Source organism: Hemiscyllium ocellatum, chromosome 7, assembly GCF_020745735.1.
Source record: "Hemiscyllium ocellatum isolate sHemOce1 chromosome 7, sHemOce1.pat.X.cur, whole genome shotgun sequence".
NCBI lineage: Eukaryota > Metazoa > Chordata > Chondrichthyes > Orectolobiformes > Hemiscylliidae > Hemiscyllium > Hemiscyllium ocellatum.
The window spans coordinates 77,658,234-77,676,323 of record NC_083407.1 but is presented as its reverse complement, the minus strand read 5'-3'; the positions used below and the strand labels follow the sequence as shown (position 1 = coordinate 77,676,323).

Genomic DNA, 18,090 nt, shown 5'->3' with positions numbered 1-18,090 from the left:
TTTAAAGGTTATGAAGCAAAAACTCAGAATGTGTAACTCGAGTTAGAATGCCATAATCTTGCATCAGTTTGCAGAATTTACAAATGTGATTTCCTTTGTTACAGGACATTCTATAGGACATTTGCGTGTATTATCCAGGTATTTTCAGAAGTTAGATATTGATATTTTTTGCTGAGTATTACCAGGAATTTATTCTAGGCAGTTGGTTACTACCTTAACTGATGAAGGTATCAGAAGAATTCAAATTCTATTATATTTCCTACCAATCATTCAACACTTTTCTCCAACCACAACAGCCTTGAAATTTAAGGGAATTGGGTGTCACAACTTATTACCACAAGAAATAGGAACAGGAATGGGCTTATCAGCCCCTTGCGACTGCTCTGCCATTCAAGAGGATCATGGCCAATCTGACATTCCTCATGTCCATTCTCCGGCCTTTTCCCTATAACCCTTGATTCACCTCCTCATCAAAAATCTATCTCAGCTTTAATTATACACAAGGACGCTGTCACCAGGAGTTGCAATGACTCTCAACTGTCAGAGAAGAAATTCCTCCTTATCTCAATCTTAAATTGGCACCCCATTTTTGCTGAGATTACATCCTGTGGTCCTAAACTCTCCAATGAGGAGAAATATTCTCTCAGAATTGACCCTATCAAGTCTCTCAAGAATTGCTTTTGTTGCAAAGAGATTATCTCTTGTTGTTCTGAACTCCAATGATTAGAATCCCAACCTGTTTAGCCTTAGCTCATAAGACAATCCCTCCATATTGGGGATCATTCTAGTGAACCTTCACTCAATTGCCTCCAGTGGAATAATGTCTTCCTTTAAATAAGGGGACCAGAACTGCTCACAGTAGTCCAGATGTGGTCTCACTAGTACCTTGTACGTTGCAATAAGACTTGCTTACTCTTATACTCCAACCCCCTTGAAATTAGGGCCTATATTCCATTAGCTTTTCAGTTTACTTGCTGCACCAGTATGATAGCTTGCTATGTTTCATGCACAAAAATTCCCCAAGTCCCTTTGTGTTAAAGCCTTCTACAGTTTTTCTCGACCAAAGTACCCATTATCACAAACCTGTCAGAGAAGACAAAATGAAGATTAGACTACATTCAGTGCTGGAGTGCAGACAAATGAACACAGAACAGTACAACACAGGTACAGAGCCTTCAGCTCACCATATCTATGCCAACAATATTGCCATTTTAAACTGATCCCATCTGGCTGCACATGGTCCATATCCCACTTTTCACTGCCTATTCATGTATTTGTCTAAATACCTCTTATGTTCCGATCATATCTCCTCCTACAACATCCCCCCGGCAGCATGTTCCAAGCACTTACACCCTCTAGGTAAAAAAAACTTGCCTCACACATCTCCTTTAAACTTTCTCCCTCTCACCTTAAACTTACGTCCCTTTGTATTTTGATATTTCCACCCTGGGAGAAAGACTGACTATCCATCTGGTCCATACTTCTCACAATTTTATGTGCAGTGAACTTTTTTATTATCTGGCACCTATGGGATGAGGAGTGAGCTGATTGAGCAGATATTCCAGATAATCAAAAGGTTGACATAATCAATAATGAACCACACACTATGTAATAAAAACATAGTGGAGGTGATGTAAATATCACTGTTATACTTAATGTTCAGCACAAATCATTTAAATAATAGTGCAATTTTGCCTTAAATAAAATTTATGTGCAGAGAAGCTTCTCACTTGGACGTTGAACTGATTACTTGGACATTGTGGTAGATCGTGATATTTGAGGAGCAATTGGACTCAAAATTGAATCAATAGTTGATATTTTGTGTGACCATTCAATTGAACAATTATATTTAAAGTGAGGTAAATAAATTCAAAAACTGTAAGAATTGGACAGAATAATACAGTAAACTATGCAGTATTTGAAGTATATAATTCTTGTCGGTTTATCAAGAGTGCAAGCTCATAAGGCGCTAATTAAAATAAAGTTTACTGTACATCTATCAGATTTGCCTCTCAGCCTCCAATGCTCTAGTAAAAGCAGTCCAAGTAATACATTCCAATCCAAGCAACATCCTGGGAAATCTCGTCTGTAGTCTCTCCAAGACTTCACATCCATCCAACAGGGTGGTGACCAGAACTGCACACAATACTCTAAATGTGGCCTGACTGAAGTTTTACACAGCCACAACATGACTTGCCAACTTTTGTACTCAATGCCCCAACTGATGAAGGTAAGCATGCCATTCACCTTCTTTACCACTTGATCCATTGTGCTACCACTTCCAGGGAGCTATGCACTTGCACAGCTAAGATCCCACTGCAAACCAATGCTCCTAAGGGTCCTATCATTTATTGCTTATTCTCTTCTTGGATTTGACCTTCCAAAAGCATCACCTCACTCTTGTCCGGATTAAACCTAATTTACCGTATCTCCACTCAATTTCCAAATGGTCTAATATCTTGCTGTAGTCTTTGACAGCCTTCCTCACTAGCCACAACTCCACGAATTTTCAAGTTGCCTTCAAACTTAGTAAACAGTCTCCACAGAAGTCCATTCTCTACAAGCAGTTCACATTGAGATACAAGAAAGTCTCTTCCTAGTTGCTTGGCTGGTGAAGTTAGGATGATACGCTCAGTAAACAGCATCAGTAATTATTGCTTAAATGTGCTTGAAGAAATTTTGATAGATAGATTACATTTTTCTTTGGGTTGTTTTTTTCTTTATGCTTACTAGGAAATACATATAAAGTTCAATATGTATTAATTAAACATGTTATTGGGAACAAAAGTGTGTACTCAAAATCTGACACATCTGAGGTATCATAGTTTAGAAAACTTTCACCATAACACATAACTCTCCCATTTGTTGCCCTGGGTGGTGGGTAGTGTGAATGGGGAAATTTCACAGTTTGGTAGGCCTACCTACATTTAAAAAGTCCCATTAGTTGCAAACTTCATTCCAGGAAAATGTAAAATGAGGGAGCGGCTTCACTGGCCCCAGAACCAGAGCAGAGGCAGGTGGTTAGAAGGCCTACCTCAGTTCTTCGGGACTTAACTCATTTACTTTCAAAGTTGTTAGGCCTTCCCAATCTCACCTCACATGCCCTTCCACTGCCTCATTCACCTTTCATAGGTTCTCCATTCCATTCTATTCTCAACAATCACCCATGTACCCTCCTCTGCCTTGTGTTATTGGCATGGCAAATCATGGTTAGAAACCACGTGGAGAATGAAAGCCGAATAATCTTTGGACAATCTAAGGTTGCTCTCACTCATATCTGATACTCTCGACAAAAAAAAATCATAACACTCATTGAAAACTTTTAGATCTCAAACGTTCAACTACTTATAAAACAAACAAACTTCTTTTCATCCCCAGGATTTAAGATAGCTAATCTGCTATTAGCCTCTTTGAATTGTCAATCTGTGCATTCAGAGACATTTTTGTGATAATTAATTATAAAGGTCCCAGTTGTAATAAAAGCCTTTGGGAAATCTCAACAAATTCTCTATTGAAAATGTGGAGTAGGCAGTTTCTTTTTGTAAACCTACACCAGACTGCCCATCAATCCAAGCAGTTCATCAAGCCTTTTTAAAGAAGTCTTACTCATAGCTTATGCCTTTTGTTGTTAAGTTAAAGAGCAATGATTTGAAAAAGAATTCAGATCATGACACTTCAATGGACTAGACATGCCTCATCAGCATCTACTCCACTGCTGTCTATTTGTGACATCACCATGGAGTAAAAGCTCTTCAAAATGGGGCCTGCTTGAACTCAATGCTAATTTCAAATGGTCTTGCTAAGTTTTAATTTTCCACATGCATGATTCGTTCCTGCCCCTCTCACAAGTCAGAAAAAATCTGGATGTCAGTAATGGGGGTGAGACATTCATCGCCACATTACACCCATGAGTTGTAAAGGTCTCCAGTGTTGGCACAACTCAGAGATTCTAGTGCTCAGTCTTCAATATTGTAAATAAACTGATTTGGAGAAATTTATCAAAAATCAGCTAAATCCTCTCACTGCCACCCATTAATTAGTCTCCCAAAACAATCAGGGGGTTTTCAGAAATGTTAATAAACCATTGAGAACTGGTGGTGAAGATTAAGTCGGACACTTAAACAAAAAGATAGAAAAGACCAAGACATGAGAACAACTTAATTCCTATGGCTCTTCAGGGTGAGATTCCGTGGCACTCCACTGAAAGGACCTTTGTCAGAAGCAAAATACCTAAACGTTGGCACAGCAACAGGAGACTGAAGGTTATGAAGTCTCAAATAGCTGCTTCCAGATGGAAAGAGAGAGTCAAATTCTAAGCTACATAAATATGTTTTGATGGAAAATTATGTGAAAATAGAAGTTACAGACAAGTGGGCCAAAACAGTTCATTTAAATGGTCTGAGCAAGTATAACAAAGAAATACAATTCCAATAACCTTATCATTTAAGCCAGAGATCCTTTTAAAAATGGTGGAAATTTGAAATAAAATAAAAACTTCTAGAGACATGCATTGAAAGGTTATCAGACTTTGAAAAGATAGAAAAAGCTAAGCTGTTTGAGAATTTGTCATTGGAGCTCATCTAAAACATCTCCCTTGTCCATGATTGAAAAACAGAAAAAAAGTGGAAATACTCAGCATGTCAAGCAATTGATTTCAGGTTCTCAACAGATGCTGTCTACCCTGCTAAGCAATATGATCTTAACTTTTTCATTTTAAGGTATCCAGCATAGGCAGTATTTTGCTTTTCATTTCATATGTGATGTTGATTAGCCCGATGCGAACTCTCCACTTACATCCAGTGTCCTCCATTTATAATGCATTGCAATATAGATCAGCTGCATAAGCTTTTTGATATTGCTATTAAAAGTGGAAGCCATATCTTTTAAAAGAAACTGACTATTGGCATTGAGCTACCTCAAATAGCTAAATAAACAGAAAATTCTTTGCTAAACTGCTGGATAATCATAACAGTAAAATGAAAGTCAGTGATCAGAAACCAGCTTCTACACAATAATTAAATGTAATAAATTTTAAAAAAAGACTGCAGATGCTGGATATCTGCTACAAGTCAGAAACTGTTGGAGAAACTCAGCAGAACTGGCAAATTCTCTGTGGAGAGAAAGCAAAGTCAATGTTTTGGGTTCCTCCACCGGAACAATTTTCTCCAGCAACTTTTATTTTTGTAGATTAAATATATTGGTCAGTTTCTGAAGACTGGCAAAGTGAAGTTGCACTCTACAGCATATAATGGAATCACATCTTTGATACAAGATTATTAAATGGTAATGTGAACTCATATTGATCTATAATCACAATAATCAATACAATGGAGACTAATGTCTGTTTTGCTTATTATACAACATAGGATATAGACTATCACAAATATGCACAGTCTGAACTGTATAAAATATTTTCAAAAGGCATATTTCAAAAGGCATGAATAAGCAACAAAATCACAATGATTCACAGGGATTACGTGCTTTGAGTAGAATTATGTCACCTAATTTTGATTAGGTAAATGTTTTATATGTTATAGACTAAATTCATAATGAAATCCGAGGCAATTATATAATAAAGCGAATGAAAACACATCTGCTGACTAATCTTTGCCATTAAATGAAATGAAGAAAGTAAGAACATTGAAAATCTATGGACTCCTCTCTTTTCTCTTATTCCTTGAGTTTCTCATAACATAGACCCAATTGAAATTTTGATAAATTAACAAGTAAGGACAGAATATTCTTTAAAATAGATACTAGAATGTCAGAGCATGAGGAGAAAATGAAATGAGAAATGTAGGGGAAATGCAGCATCTTATCATACTCTAACGTTTTAAAACCAATATAACAGTTTCTTCAAGTACAGTGATACAGGCAAATGTAGCAGCCAATCTGACAGAGTGAGGTCCCATAAATAGGATGAGAAAGTGTGTTAATTTGGTCCAGATCATTTTAAATAGAAACCTAATCAGAATAATGGCATTTCCTCTCCTCTATTCATGTTCTATCTCTTTACAAATTAGCATATTAGGGGTTCCTTACCAGAGGGTGAAAGGTTATGAAAATAATGCCTAAAATAACTCCAGCTGTAAATGTATCAGAGTTGGAATACAGACAGACTCTAACCTCACACTTTTAATGCATTGTCTGAGCTGAGATGTCATTTTTTAAATACAAAACCTTAAGTTATCTCAGGAACGTGACTTGAAAGTAGTTCTGTGATTTACATATTAATCAATTGAAATCTGCATCACCATTCTAAATGATCAAAGACTTAACAGCAATCTAAGTTTGTTCAATACATCACATCAGTTTTATGATACCTTGATCTTTTACCATAAATTCTGCCCCACCAGATACCTGATGAAGGAGCAGCGCTCAAAAAGCTTGTACTTCCAAATAAACATGTTGGACTATAACTTGATGTTGTGTGATTTTTAACTTTGTCCAGAACCTAATCTAATGACACGATCAAAATAAGAAATTTATATATATGCACAACTGTACCAATAAACATTGTGTCACTACACAAATATTCCATACTTCAACAGAAAGTTTGTTGGGTAAAGCATTATTTTGATTTGGTAAAATGGTTTGATTGCTTGAATGTTACACTAATGTTGTTCAATATTGAAGACTGCATAAAATATCAGCAAATGTCCAGAGCTTCAAGGTAAGTTTTGGGTTTTCCTTTATTGAAGTCCAAATTCATCCAATAGCCTTTATATGTCAAATGTAATAATTCCTTAATATTCCATAACAGGTTAAATTAATGAACTAAAAAGACACTTCTTCAAAATTTAGTGTGTTCAACTGGAAGTCGATGTAAACACATACAGCAAAACTTCAGTTATATTAACAAAACATTCACATTTTATATCAAAAATCATTGGTAGATTTTCCTTCATAAAGCACTCATTGTTTTTTCCTGTATCATTATGGCTCATTACATACCTTTACGGTGTATGGTATAAAATGTTTTGTGAGAGCTTCAGGCGAATGCATCCAACTCTTATCTGAAACAAAAATAAATGATATAGCAATGTAGCTAAAATGTATTAGCAACAATACAGTTGTTCAATTAAAATGAAAAGATTTTAGTCTGGAATTATAAATTGAGCACAAAGTGTTCGTTGAATTCAGAGTTACAAATTACTTCTTTAATTCTGAGAAAAAAACACTCCAGTTTTAGATGCATTGCTAACTGAAAAGTATATTAAAATTAGGTTAAATTTTCTTCCACAGTCTTATCACTAAGTGTTTGGGAAATTGAATTTCAAGTTTAATTAATAAGTTATTAGTCAATTCTATCAAAACCAAGAACTGTCTGAAACATTCATGCTGTGTTAAAGTCTGGAAAAATTACAATGCTACTAAAATTACAGAAATAATGACTAACAATAGGGATACAAGTCCATCTTTGCTGAGTGTCTTTATCAGAGACTTAGCAAATTACAACAGCTGCCAAATTCAGGCAGAAAACTGAAATAGCCACTGAGAGGTGTAGAATGGTGAGGGTAGGACATACAATATAGTGAGGGAGCCTTATTATCCTCACAGCTTGAAGAGACAGAGCTTGAGGCAACGAAGCATTGGATTTTCATTTTGAGCCTCAGGGAGTACCCCTCCTCCTCATTAACAAACAGTGTTCTTAAAACATAACTTGTAGTACTTTGTAATCCTTTGAGCAAAATTACTTCACCATGTGGACACAAACAGAAATGAGCTAAAATGGGCTGATCATTGTTTTCTCCACTGCCCCACTCCAGGGGAAGGCTTAGGAGGTATGAAAGGTCCTGACTTCTATTACCTACCTCTACAGTTAAATTTCAGGGCATAGAGCTTGTTCTTAGATCCTCATATTGAAGATCAAGCAATCCAATTCCAGTCTTGATGATGCTGATTTGTGTCATGGTGTTGAAAATCTGCCTTTAGTTTTTTTATATATCTGGATGTTAAAGAATTAACTACAATTTATCATCCAGATGGAAAAGAAGTCTTGTCTATGTACTGACTGGAACGAGATCAGCCTGGTGGACATCATAGCATATGAGTTCCCCGGTTAGGGCTGTAAACCTGGTACAATCAGTCAGCCCTGGTTGATAGGTATAAACAGGAGTGTGGGACATCCAGTTCACTCGGAGGGCTGGCTCTGAGGTAGCCAGGCAAGAGTTCAAGTACTATGCCCGTGATAACAAAGGCTGACTTGGTGACAGAATACCAGCCTTCACGGAGCTATTTCAGTTTGTATCAGTGGATTTAATATGTGTTACTTTTGTGAAAGAGGCAAAGGCATGTACTCATTATGAATAAGTTTAGTACAAAGAACAAAAGAACAGAAAAAGATTTTTAAAGTTGTTCATTTTATGGGCTATGATTTATTCTAATAAGATTTTTTGATTCAATTTATTTCCCGTCGAGAGTGAGCTTTTCTCATGATTACTATGATGGAGATATTAGCCATGAGATATGTAAAGTTGACTTTGTAAATTAGTTTATAAATGAATTCTTCGTAATCTTGCTGCAAAACAGCAAGGATATCTTCTCCATTCTGTCTGTAAGATTGAAGCAAAGGCAAAGGCAGTTAACCGCAATTTAATGGACTCTCATCCCCTGACGCACTTTTCATCATTTTTAATTTAGACTAAACATTATGTTGATCTAATGTTCAGTAGAAAACTAACTAAGGATATAGTACAGCTCAGGTAAATATAGATCTTCGCAGTGTAATCTAGATGGCAGGAATATCCTGGAGAGGCACTAGGGATTGAATCTTTCAATCAGAGGTAAGAGGCCAGATTTAATTCCAGGCTTTCGAATAGAATTACCAGTGGAGCTTGAACTATATTAGTATGGCCCCGCATAAATTCTCTGATCAATTTAAAAGACCTGCTCCCCGTCCTACCTCCCTTGCTCATAAACTATTATCTCCTTCAGCTTTCAATCACCCATTGTGTACTTCATAAACAGAATTTACAAGCCTTATTACAACAGTTAGAATCTTTGAACAGCTCAGAAAATATCCCAAGTAAACAAACTTCAAAATCAACTGCATTAACAAAGTCAAGCATCTGTCAAACGATTAGGGAGCATGATTACAGACAAGAACACATAAAACACTCAAAAACCAACTTCATTTGTGTTCTTTCAGCAGTTGTCTCGGGTGAAAACATAAAAGCCAAGGAAAAAGATTAAACATTTACACATTGTTACAACACAAGGTTATTCCCACGATTGTTTGGAGAGTACGCCACCTATTATTTATTAAATGAAGATCTATACATTCTTTTCAAGTCATCTGAAGCCTTTTCCATTTTTGAAATAATGATCTTTTAGGTTGATAGCCTGCCATTTGAAGTTCTACCAGTCTGGAGAACTCTTAATGGGTCATTACCTTTTCCAATTACAGCACTATCCTAATGGATCTTAATGGACACAAACACAGCTCAGGCACAGCATTCCACAGCAAATACAGGAGGAGCCAAAATCATTCTATTCACTTTTTAAATGCTTCCTACTCCCACTCCATGGGTTCATATTGCTAGCCAGCTGGTGTAAAACCACATAGCTATTAAACTCACTGAATATCAAGAACAAACATATCAGGAAGGACCCTCAATGTGTTCACAACGCTATCAATTCCTTCCTTAATGTGTGGATGGGCACTAATGGCCCCATCCTCGTGACAATTCCCATGGACAAGAATAGAGGCAGAACTACTGGTCGAGCTACTGAGTAGCTGTATTTTTTGCTGTCTGGCCTCCATTTGGTCTGGATTGAAATCTTGAAAAGTCAACCCCAAGCAACAGCAAGACTCTAAACCAGAAGCTGCTAAATCTCTGCTGGCAGCCTTCAACATAGTGAATGCAATATCTTTGACATTTACTGTTAAACATGGAATCACAGAACTGTACAGCACAGATGGAGGTCACATGTTTCATTTTGTCTTATCTGGCTGTCTGAATGTGCACCAGCCAACTCCCAGAGCAGTGACTTTCCCTGTGACCCTGTACATTCTTCCTTTGCAGATAACAATCCAACTCCAAGCTTAAACATGCTTCCAACACTCCCTCGGGCAGTGCACCCTAAACCGTAACCACTTACTGTATGAAAACATTTCTCCTCATGTTTCCATCTCTCCAGCTGTCAATTACCTCCAATCTGCGGCCTCCTATTATTAATCCTTGCTCAGTTGGAACAGTTTCCCCCCAGTTGCTCTGTCTGTTCTCATGATTTTCAATACCTCTCATCAGACCTGTTCTCAACTCCCTCTGGTCCAAAGAAAAGAGTCACAACTTTTTCAATCTATGTATCCTATATTTTTTCATCTCGAGAATCATAAATTCTCATGATTTATTTTGAACTGTCACTGATGCCTTCATTGTTTTCCAAATGTCTACTGACTATAATTAGCCAAAATACTACATGAAACAGAAACAGAGCTTTATTCACGTTTAACATAAACTTCTTGCTCTTGCATTTCTTGCTGCTAATTATAAATACTGTATGCTTTATTAAATGCTCTTTCAACCTGTCCTCCCATCCTTAATGACATGCACATAGACACTTATGTACCTCTGCTCCTGCACACTTCATTAAATTCTACCTTTTATTTTATATTGTGTTGCCATGTCCTTACAGTCAAAATAAGTCATTTCATTTTGTATCAAACGTCATCTGACACATTTTCATCTATTTCACCAACTGGGTTATATCATTTTGAAGTTCGACATAGCTCTGCACTCAGTTGACAATTCTACCATGTTGTACATCACTTTCAAATTGTCCCCTGTACACAGAAGGTCTAAGTTCTTTGCAATTATCAAAAAGAGCAAGAATTTCAACTCCACCACAAACCTTCCTTCAGCCATAAAATACTTCATTAATGCTACTGTCTTTCCGTTCATTCAACCAATTTCATATCCTTGTTGCCACTGTCCCATTTATTTGTGCAGCACTAAAGCAAGTGTCTTTTCAATGTCTACACACACCATACCACCAGTATTATCCTCATTGAGCCTCACTCTTATTTATACTTTCAATAATTTCTGGCAAATTAGTGAAACACATTTTGACCTTACCAAACCTATGCTACCTTTCCTACTTGCAATGATCCAAGTGACCATTAATTTTGTCCCAAATTATTGTTTTGAGAAGCTTCCCCTCCACTGAATTGAAAGTGACTGACTTCTGAGGTATGCGTCACAAAACTGGGCTCTGTATTGCCAGTTAGGTTATGGGTATGGGTAGCATGAGTGCTGACAATGACAAGTGGTCACATTTCTGGGGGTGTCTGATATGACTTGAAGGACTCAATGTGATGCATACATGCAAGAGTATGCATAGTGAATCCCTGACTTGCCACTTTGTAACATCTCAGATTCTGAGTAGTCTCTTAATCATTCCCACTAGCATTACGGCACTCGCATTAAGCCTCTCCCATGAGCACTATGTGAAATCTTCTACTAGTAATATTCAGATAACCACTTCACAAAGAATGGAGTCACTGAATCCATTCTTATGGATGGCTTAAGGATGACAAAAGATGAAAAATCATGTCAACAGAGACGGATGAGGGTGACCAAACATCTAAACCTAAACAGACCAAGATGTAAATCTAAATTTGCAGCCATGTCAATCTTCAAGTCATGCCAAAGGCTGAGTGACTTCATCAAATTTCAAAGACTGATTCTACCATGGAGTCATTTCAAAAACTATAAAACATCTTAGGCAGAACAAACTATTGAAGAAGGCAGTCTTGCTGCTTATTGACTGTCTTGCAAGACATGGTGCAGACTGTCTATCTACCAGATAAAAATCAAAATTCAGCACCTTGACCATATGTAACCACTGGAAATCAGGAAACATGATGGATAGTAACAACATTGTGCCACCAGTCAAAGATTAATCCTAAGGAATGGTTTTGGAAGTGGATTTGCACTATTAAGTTATTTGAATACAAGATAAATAATTATCTAATAAAAGCTAATTGCATATATTGTTCCAAACCATATACACGAAAGGAAAGCACAATGCTGATTAACAATAAATTATTTGTGAACAAAGATGACATGAACAACGTATTAAATAAGCAAGGGTTTTTAAACTGACTTTACATTTTTAAAAGTCTACATATTCTTACCAGTATATATCATGTGCAATACTTCCTAATGGACTGAAAATAAATAGACCTGCTACCTTTAATTTGGATGAAATGTGGCCTTTATTCAAAGTGGTCATTGTCAAGTGATAAAATTATAAACAGTGCAAAGTTTTCTGAAAGTAGAAACCAAATACCAGAGCAAAACAAATGTAACTAAGAACAAGAGACAAAAGACTCTTGAACATTGCAAAGATAATAAGCATTACATTTCAGCTGCGTTTGCAAAAGTTGTAAATCAAAAATGAATGTCAGTGAAAACAGAGCTTGTCCTTCCCCAACAGTTTCCTCTCCCCCCATCTGCCCCAATGAATTTTACTTCCACAGGAGGTTAATATTCCTGTGGGTGATCTCGCACCAAGAACTCGTGACATGTACAGGGTCCAGTTAGAAACCAAAAGTCATCAAGTTTTACTTCCTCAAAAGTGTACAAGCATCATACCACATGCTCAATTAATGTCTTAAGCTGTGAAGAAGTGAAAATTCCAGGAGATAAAATAGTTTTAACTGCACAACGATGGGTGGGTGGGTGGGTGAGTTTCCTGGTTCATTTGGCGACAAGCAATAAGCTCATTGTTGTAAGGAAATAAGAAAAACAGAAACTGTCTCAGCTCCTTCCACCAGGAAATTCCAGGCAAGTTAATAAATTCTGTTTTCAACTAAAGAATTCCTTTAGAAAAAACAGAATATTACAGATGCTGGAATTCTGAAATGAAAACAGAAAATACTAGAACCACTCAGCAGACTGTAGCAGTATCTATGGAGAGGAAAACAGTTAAAAGATGCAAGCAAATAAACTTTCATCAGACTGGGGCAGGGTAGAATGGAATAAGTTTTGAGACAGGAGTGGGTAGGACAAAAGCAAAAAGTCTGCAATTGAGTGAAATACAGACAGGGTTATCAGTAGAACAGATAGTCTCTTCCAGGTCCAAATGAACAATTAAAACGGTCAAGACAAGAAACAAAGAAACAAAAAATGTGCCTAGAGCTGACTGTAAGCAAAAGGCTAAGCAAAAGACCAGACATTGTATGGAAAAGGGCATAAAGGTACATCATCAAACACAGTTTTATACAACCACTGGCAAGTTGTACTGTCTCCTACAGGACAAAAGGAGCGGTGTAAACCTGACAAGGAACAAAACTAAAGATCATACACCACCACCTGATGAAGGAGCAGTGCTCCAAAGGCTAGTGATTAGATTACTTACAGTGTGGAAACAGGCCCTTCGGCCCAACATGTCCACACCGACCCGCTGAAGCGCAACCCACCCATTCCTCTACATTTATCCCTTTATCTAACACTACGGGCAATTTAGCATGGCCAATTCACCTGACCTGCACATCTTCGAACTGTGGGAGGAAACTGGAGCACCCAGAGGAAACCCACACAGACATGGGGAGAATGTGCAAACTCCACACAGTCAGCTGCCTGAGTCGGGAATTGAACCCGGGTCCCTGGCGCTGTGAGGCAGCAGTGCTAACCACTGTGTTCCAAATAGTGCTTCCAAATAACCTGTTGGACTATAACCTGGTGTTGTGATTTTTAAACTTTGCCCACCCTAGTCTAACACCGCCATCTCTGAATCAAGGAACAAAACCACCTCTATCACCTGACCCTTTTGAAGACTCCATGCATGATAAGTTCAGACATGATCACATCTGCAATATTAATACTGCTGAGAATATTGCAGAGTCTGCGATCTTTCTGCCTTGTGACATGCTGTGGATAGTGTGACCATTAGCCTCGGATTCCTCAGAAACATTTTCCTACTAATTTCCTCATTTCAGACAGGAGTGAGAGAGAATGAGTGAGAGAGTGGGGGAGACAGAGACAGAGAGACAGAGAAGACTGCCATCTCTTGATCTGACTGAGCAACCTGCGCAAATCTTGGCAATGCACATGTTTTAGAAGTTAGTACAGAGTTGGGATTAACATGTGCTAAGTAATCTGGAAGTAAGTGGCCATAGCCATGCCTGAGAGGTCACAGATGTTTGATCTACCAACTCTCAGTCGGGGGAAGTTGCAAGCAAGTGCTGCTGCTTCAGCAGTCTCAGATGAGCACCTCTATAGGGTAGCCGGCAGGGGAATGCTGTATTGGCATTCACATCGCGATGCTGCTTGCATTAGTTGACAGAGGGCTACTATTGCTCTCATGCCTGTTGCTGCCTTTCTATAATAGATCACAGAGACATCTACCATGTGTATGATAATACTCTCCCAATACAAAAATACCTTAAAAAAATGTTGGAGTCCTTTCATATACTTTCCAGTGTTAGAAGTGCAATAAATTTTACTTGACTGCCAACCTTGGCTGTTGAAATAATACTTTTGCAGGGCTAGACTTACGGTCTGGTTATTCTTCTCTTTCGAAAGAATGAGCAATGATACTGTCTGCACTGGGGGAATAGGTCGCCGGCTGCCTAGTGCTTCTAGAAGGTCCCAAGTTAATTTCTTTTCCGATGTCTGAGTGAGGATTCTTTGCCATGACTGTTTGAAGAGACACATTAGTGTTTACCTTATGCACACACATCACAGATTCTGTGGAAAAGTAGTGGCTTAAAAATGAATCCCAATAATTATGAACTGTCGTTTGAAAGGTCTGTGGGCAGCTATGAGTATGAAGAATATTGAGCACCGTTCTTTCATTGCTGACTGTGAGTTTTCAGTCTGTATATTTTCCAAAAGCCTCCATTTAAGACCATCAAGTTTGACAGCAGAGGCTTGGGAATAAATTGGTTCCTTTCTAGGAAATGTTGTACGCTATATAGGAGTGGAAATATGATAATATTCTTTTGTTTTAGTATGAGGTATAAACATAAAACTGACAAAATAACACAATGGAGTACTGACAAGATACCACAAGAGAAATGACAACTACAATGGGTAATTTACAAATCTTTTTGATACAAAAGATAATGGGTTTTTGCAAAGACAAAACTTATTCTTGACCTTATCAAGAGCAAATTAGGATGAGCAATAAATGCTAGCTTTGCCAGTAATGCTCATATCCCAGAAACAAATGTACAAAAAAAATGACACCATAGGCCTTAAGTGATTTTGGATCAGAACAGAACTTGTTTTAAACTAAAAATGAAACATATATTAGATTTTGTAATGAGTCATGAGCCAAATTTGGTTAATTATATGACATTAAGAGAACATTCATCTAATAACAATCATAATTCAATTGAAATGAATGTTAGCTTTGACAAGAAAGAAGCACGGCACGATTACTAAGAAGTTAGATTTTGCTGCAGATTACTCGAATAGGATAAGAAAGATATGAATGAAACTAGACAAAACTCTTCTTAAGAATACAGATAGTGGTGGGAGGTGTTCATAAAGCAATTTAACTTAAAGCAGCAGTAGTATATTTCCCCTAATACGCAAATGGAGCAGTCATAATTGACAAAAAAGTGAGTTAAAATTTCAGGAAAGAGTGAAAGAACATTTCAGGCCCAAAGAAGGTGAAGTGTTAAGAATAGCAAAAGAAGTCAAAGGAAAAAGAAGGATTACCAATGGAAACAAGAGAATTAAAGATTGACCAAAAATATTAATCTATTTATAGAAACAGAGTACTCAATGTGGACCCTTTAAAATCCTAGATACTATTGCAAATGAAATAATCAATGAAAGGATTGTTGAACAACTACTTTGAGATAAACTTCACAATTGAAGGAAATACTTTGTTATTAATTTGCCTGGACTGAAATGTATCACTAGCAGGGGATTCTATAATAAGGAAGGTAGATAGTATCCTTTGCAAGCCGGATCGGGAGTCCTGCATGGTGCATTGCTGCCCGGTGCCAGGGTGCAGGTTATCTCTGACCAGCTTGAGAGTATACAGGAATGGGACGGGGAGGATCCAGTTGTTGTGGTCCATGTTGGGACTTACAACATAGACAAGGCTAGGATGCAGGACCTGTTTGGGGGATTATCAAGAACAAACTTAAGGAACAGGTCCTCAAAGATCATAATCTGCAGATTACTGACTGAGCCACATTCAAATTGGTTTAGGGATAAGAAAATTAGGAAAGTTAACATGTGGCTAAGGGAGTGGTGTGGGAAAGAGAGGTTCCATTTTATGGGGTATTGGCATCAGTTTTGGAAAAGGGGGGAATCCGTACTGATGGGATGGTCTCCGCCTGAACCAGTGTTCTGGCAATAAGGATAAATAGGGTGGTCACTCGGACTTTAAACAAGTGAGTCGGGGGGGGAGAAGGGAAAGGGAAATCGAACATGTATGATTGGTCAATAGAAAGGTAAGCAGCAGATTATCATGTATGCAGGAGAGTTTACGTCCGAGGCAGACTATGAAAGAAGTGAAAAGGAAGGATGTCTCAGGAGAGATTATGAGAGATGTTGGAAATCATGAGGGTAAGAAAGCTAGCATGAGGGCACTTTACCTGAATGCTTATAGCATTCGGAACAAGGTCGTTGAGTTAGCCACACAAACCATCATGAATGGATATGATTTAGTAGCCATTGGGGAGACATGGTCCCAGGATGGTCACAACCGGGAGGTAAGTATCCTGGGGGCATCAGAGTGATCAGAAGGACAGAGTGGAATGCAAGGGATGGTGTAGCTCTGATATTCAAGGATGACATCAGGACCGTGCTGAGAGATGTTATACGCTCTGTGGAGAATAAGGTTGAATCCATCTGGGTGGAAATTAGCAATTCTAAGAAGAAAACGTCACTGATAGAGGTAGTCTGCAGGCCACCAAATAATAACATCACATTGAGGAGGGCAATAAACAACGAAATAACTAATGCATGCAAAAATGGTACGGAAATTATAATGGAGGGTTTTAATCTATTGGATGAACCTGCTCAAACAGTGTAGCCTTGAGGAAGAGTTCATTGAGGTATCCACAATAGTTTTCTTGAACAATATGCAATGGAAGCAATGAGGGAGCAAGCTATCCTAGATCTGGTCCTGTGTAATGAGACAGGAATAATTAATGACCTCATAGCTAGGGATCCTCTCGGAAGGAGCAATCACAGTATGGTTGAATTTAGAATACAGATGGAGAGTGGGAAGATAATATCCAATACCAGGGCCTTGAGCTTAAACAAGGGAGACGGCAATAGAATGAGGGAGGACTTTTCAAGAGTAGACTGGAAACAAAGACTTTGTGGTGGGACAGTTGACAAGCAGTGGAGGACTTTGAAAGCAATTTTCAAAGTGCTCAGCAAAACTCTTTTCCAGTGAAAAGAAACAATGTGATAAAAGGGGTAATCTGCTGTGGACGTAGAAGGAAATAAAGGAGCAGGAAAATCGATGTTTCGGGCAAAAGCCCTTCATCAGGAATAGAGGTAGGGTGCCTGCAAAGTGGGGAGATAAATGAGAGGGTGGGGGTGGGGAGAAACTAGCATAGAGTACAATAGGTGAAAGGGGGTAGGGATGGAGGTGATAGGTCAGAGAGGAGGGTGGAGTGGATAGGTGGAAAGGAAGATAGGCAGATAGGACAGGTCATGGGGGCGGTGCTGAGCTGGAAGGTTGGTGCTGGGGTGAGGTGGGGGAAGGGGAAATCAGGAAACTGGTGAAATCCACATTGATGCCATGGGGTCGAAGTATTCCGAGGCGGAAGATGAGGCGTTCTTCCTCCAGGTATCGGGTGGTGAGGGAGCAGCGGTGAAGAAGGCCCAGGACCTGCATGTCCTCGGCAGTGTGGGAGGGGCAAGTTGAAATGTTGGGCCACAGGGCGGTGGGGTTGATTGGTGCGGGTGTCCCGGAGATGTTCCTTAAAGCACTCTGCTAGGAGGCGTCAGTCTCCCCAATGTAGAGGAGACCGCACCGGGAGCAATGGATACAATAAATTATATTGGTGGATGTGCAAGTAAAACTTTGAAGGATGTGGAAGGCTCCTTTAGGGCCTTGGATGGAGGTGAGGGAGAAGGAGTGGGCACAGGTTTTGCAATTCTT

At 38.5% G+C, this 18,090-nt stretch overlaps 1 protein-coding gene across 5 annotated transcripts in view; it reads right to left on the bottom strand.

Moving 5' to 3' along the window:
• gulp1b (GULP PTB domain containing engulfment adaptor 1b) overlaps positions 1 to 18,090 on the bottom strand; it is a 386,308-nt gene that overhangs the window by 130,624 nt on the left and 237,594 nt on the right. For all 5 annotated transcript variants that reach the window (XM_060827353.1, XM_060827355.1, XM_060827354.1 and 2 more), the window contains one exon: positions 6,955 to 7,016. In XM_060827353.1, the coding sequence (XP_060683336.1) occupies positions 6,955 to 7,016 (62 nt within the window). The remainder of the gene's footprint in view (positions 1 to 6,954; positions 7,017 to 18,090) is intronic.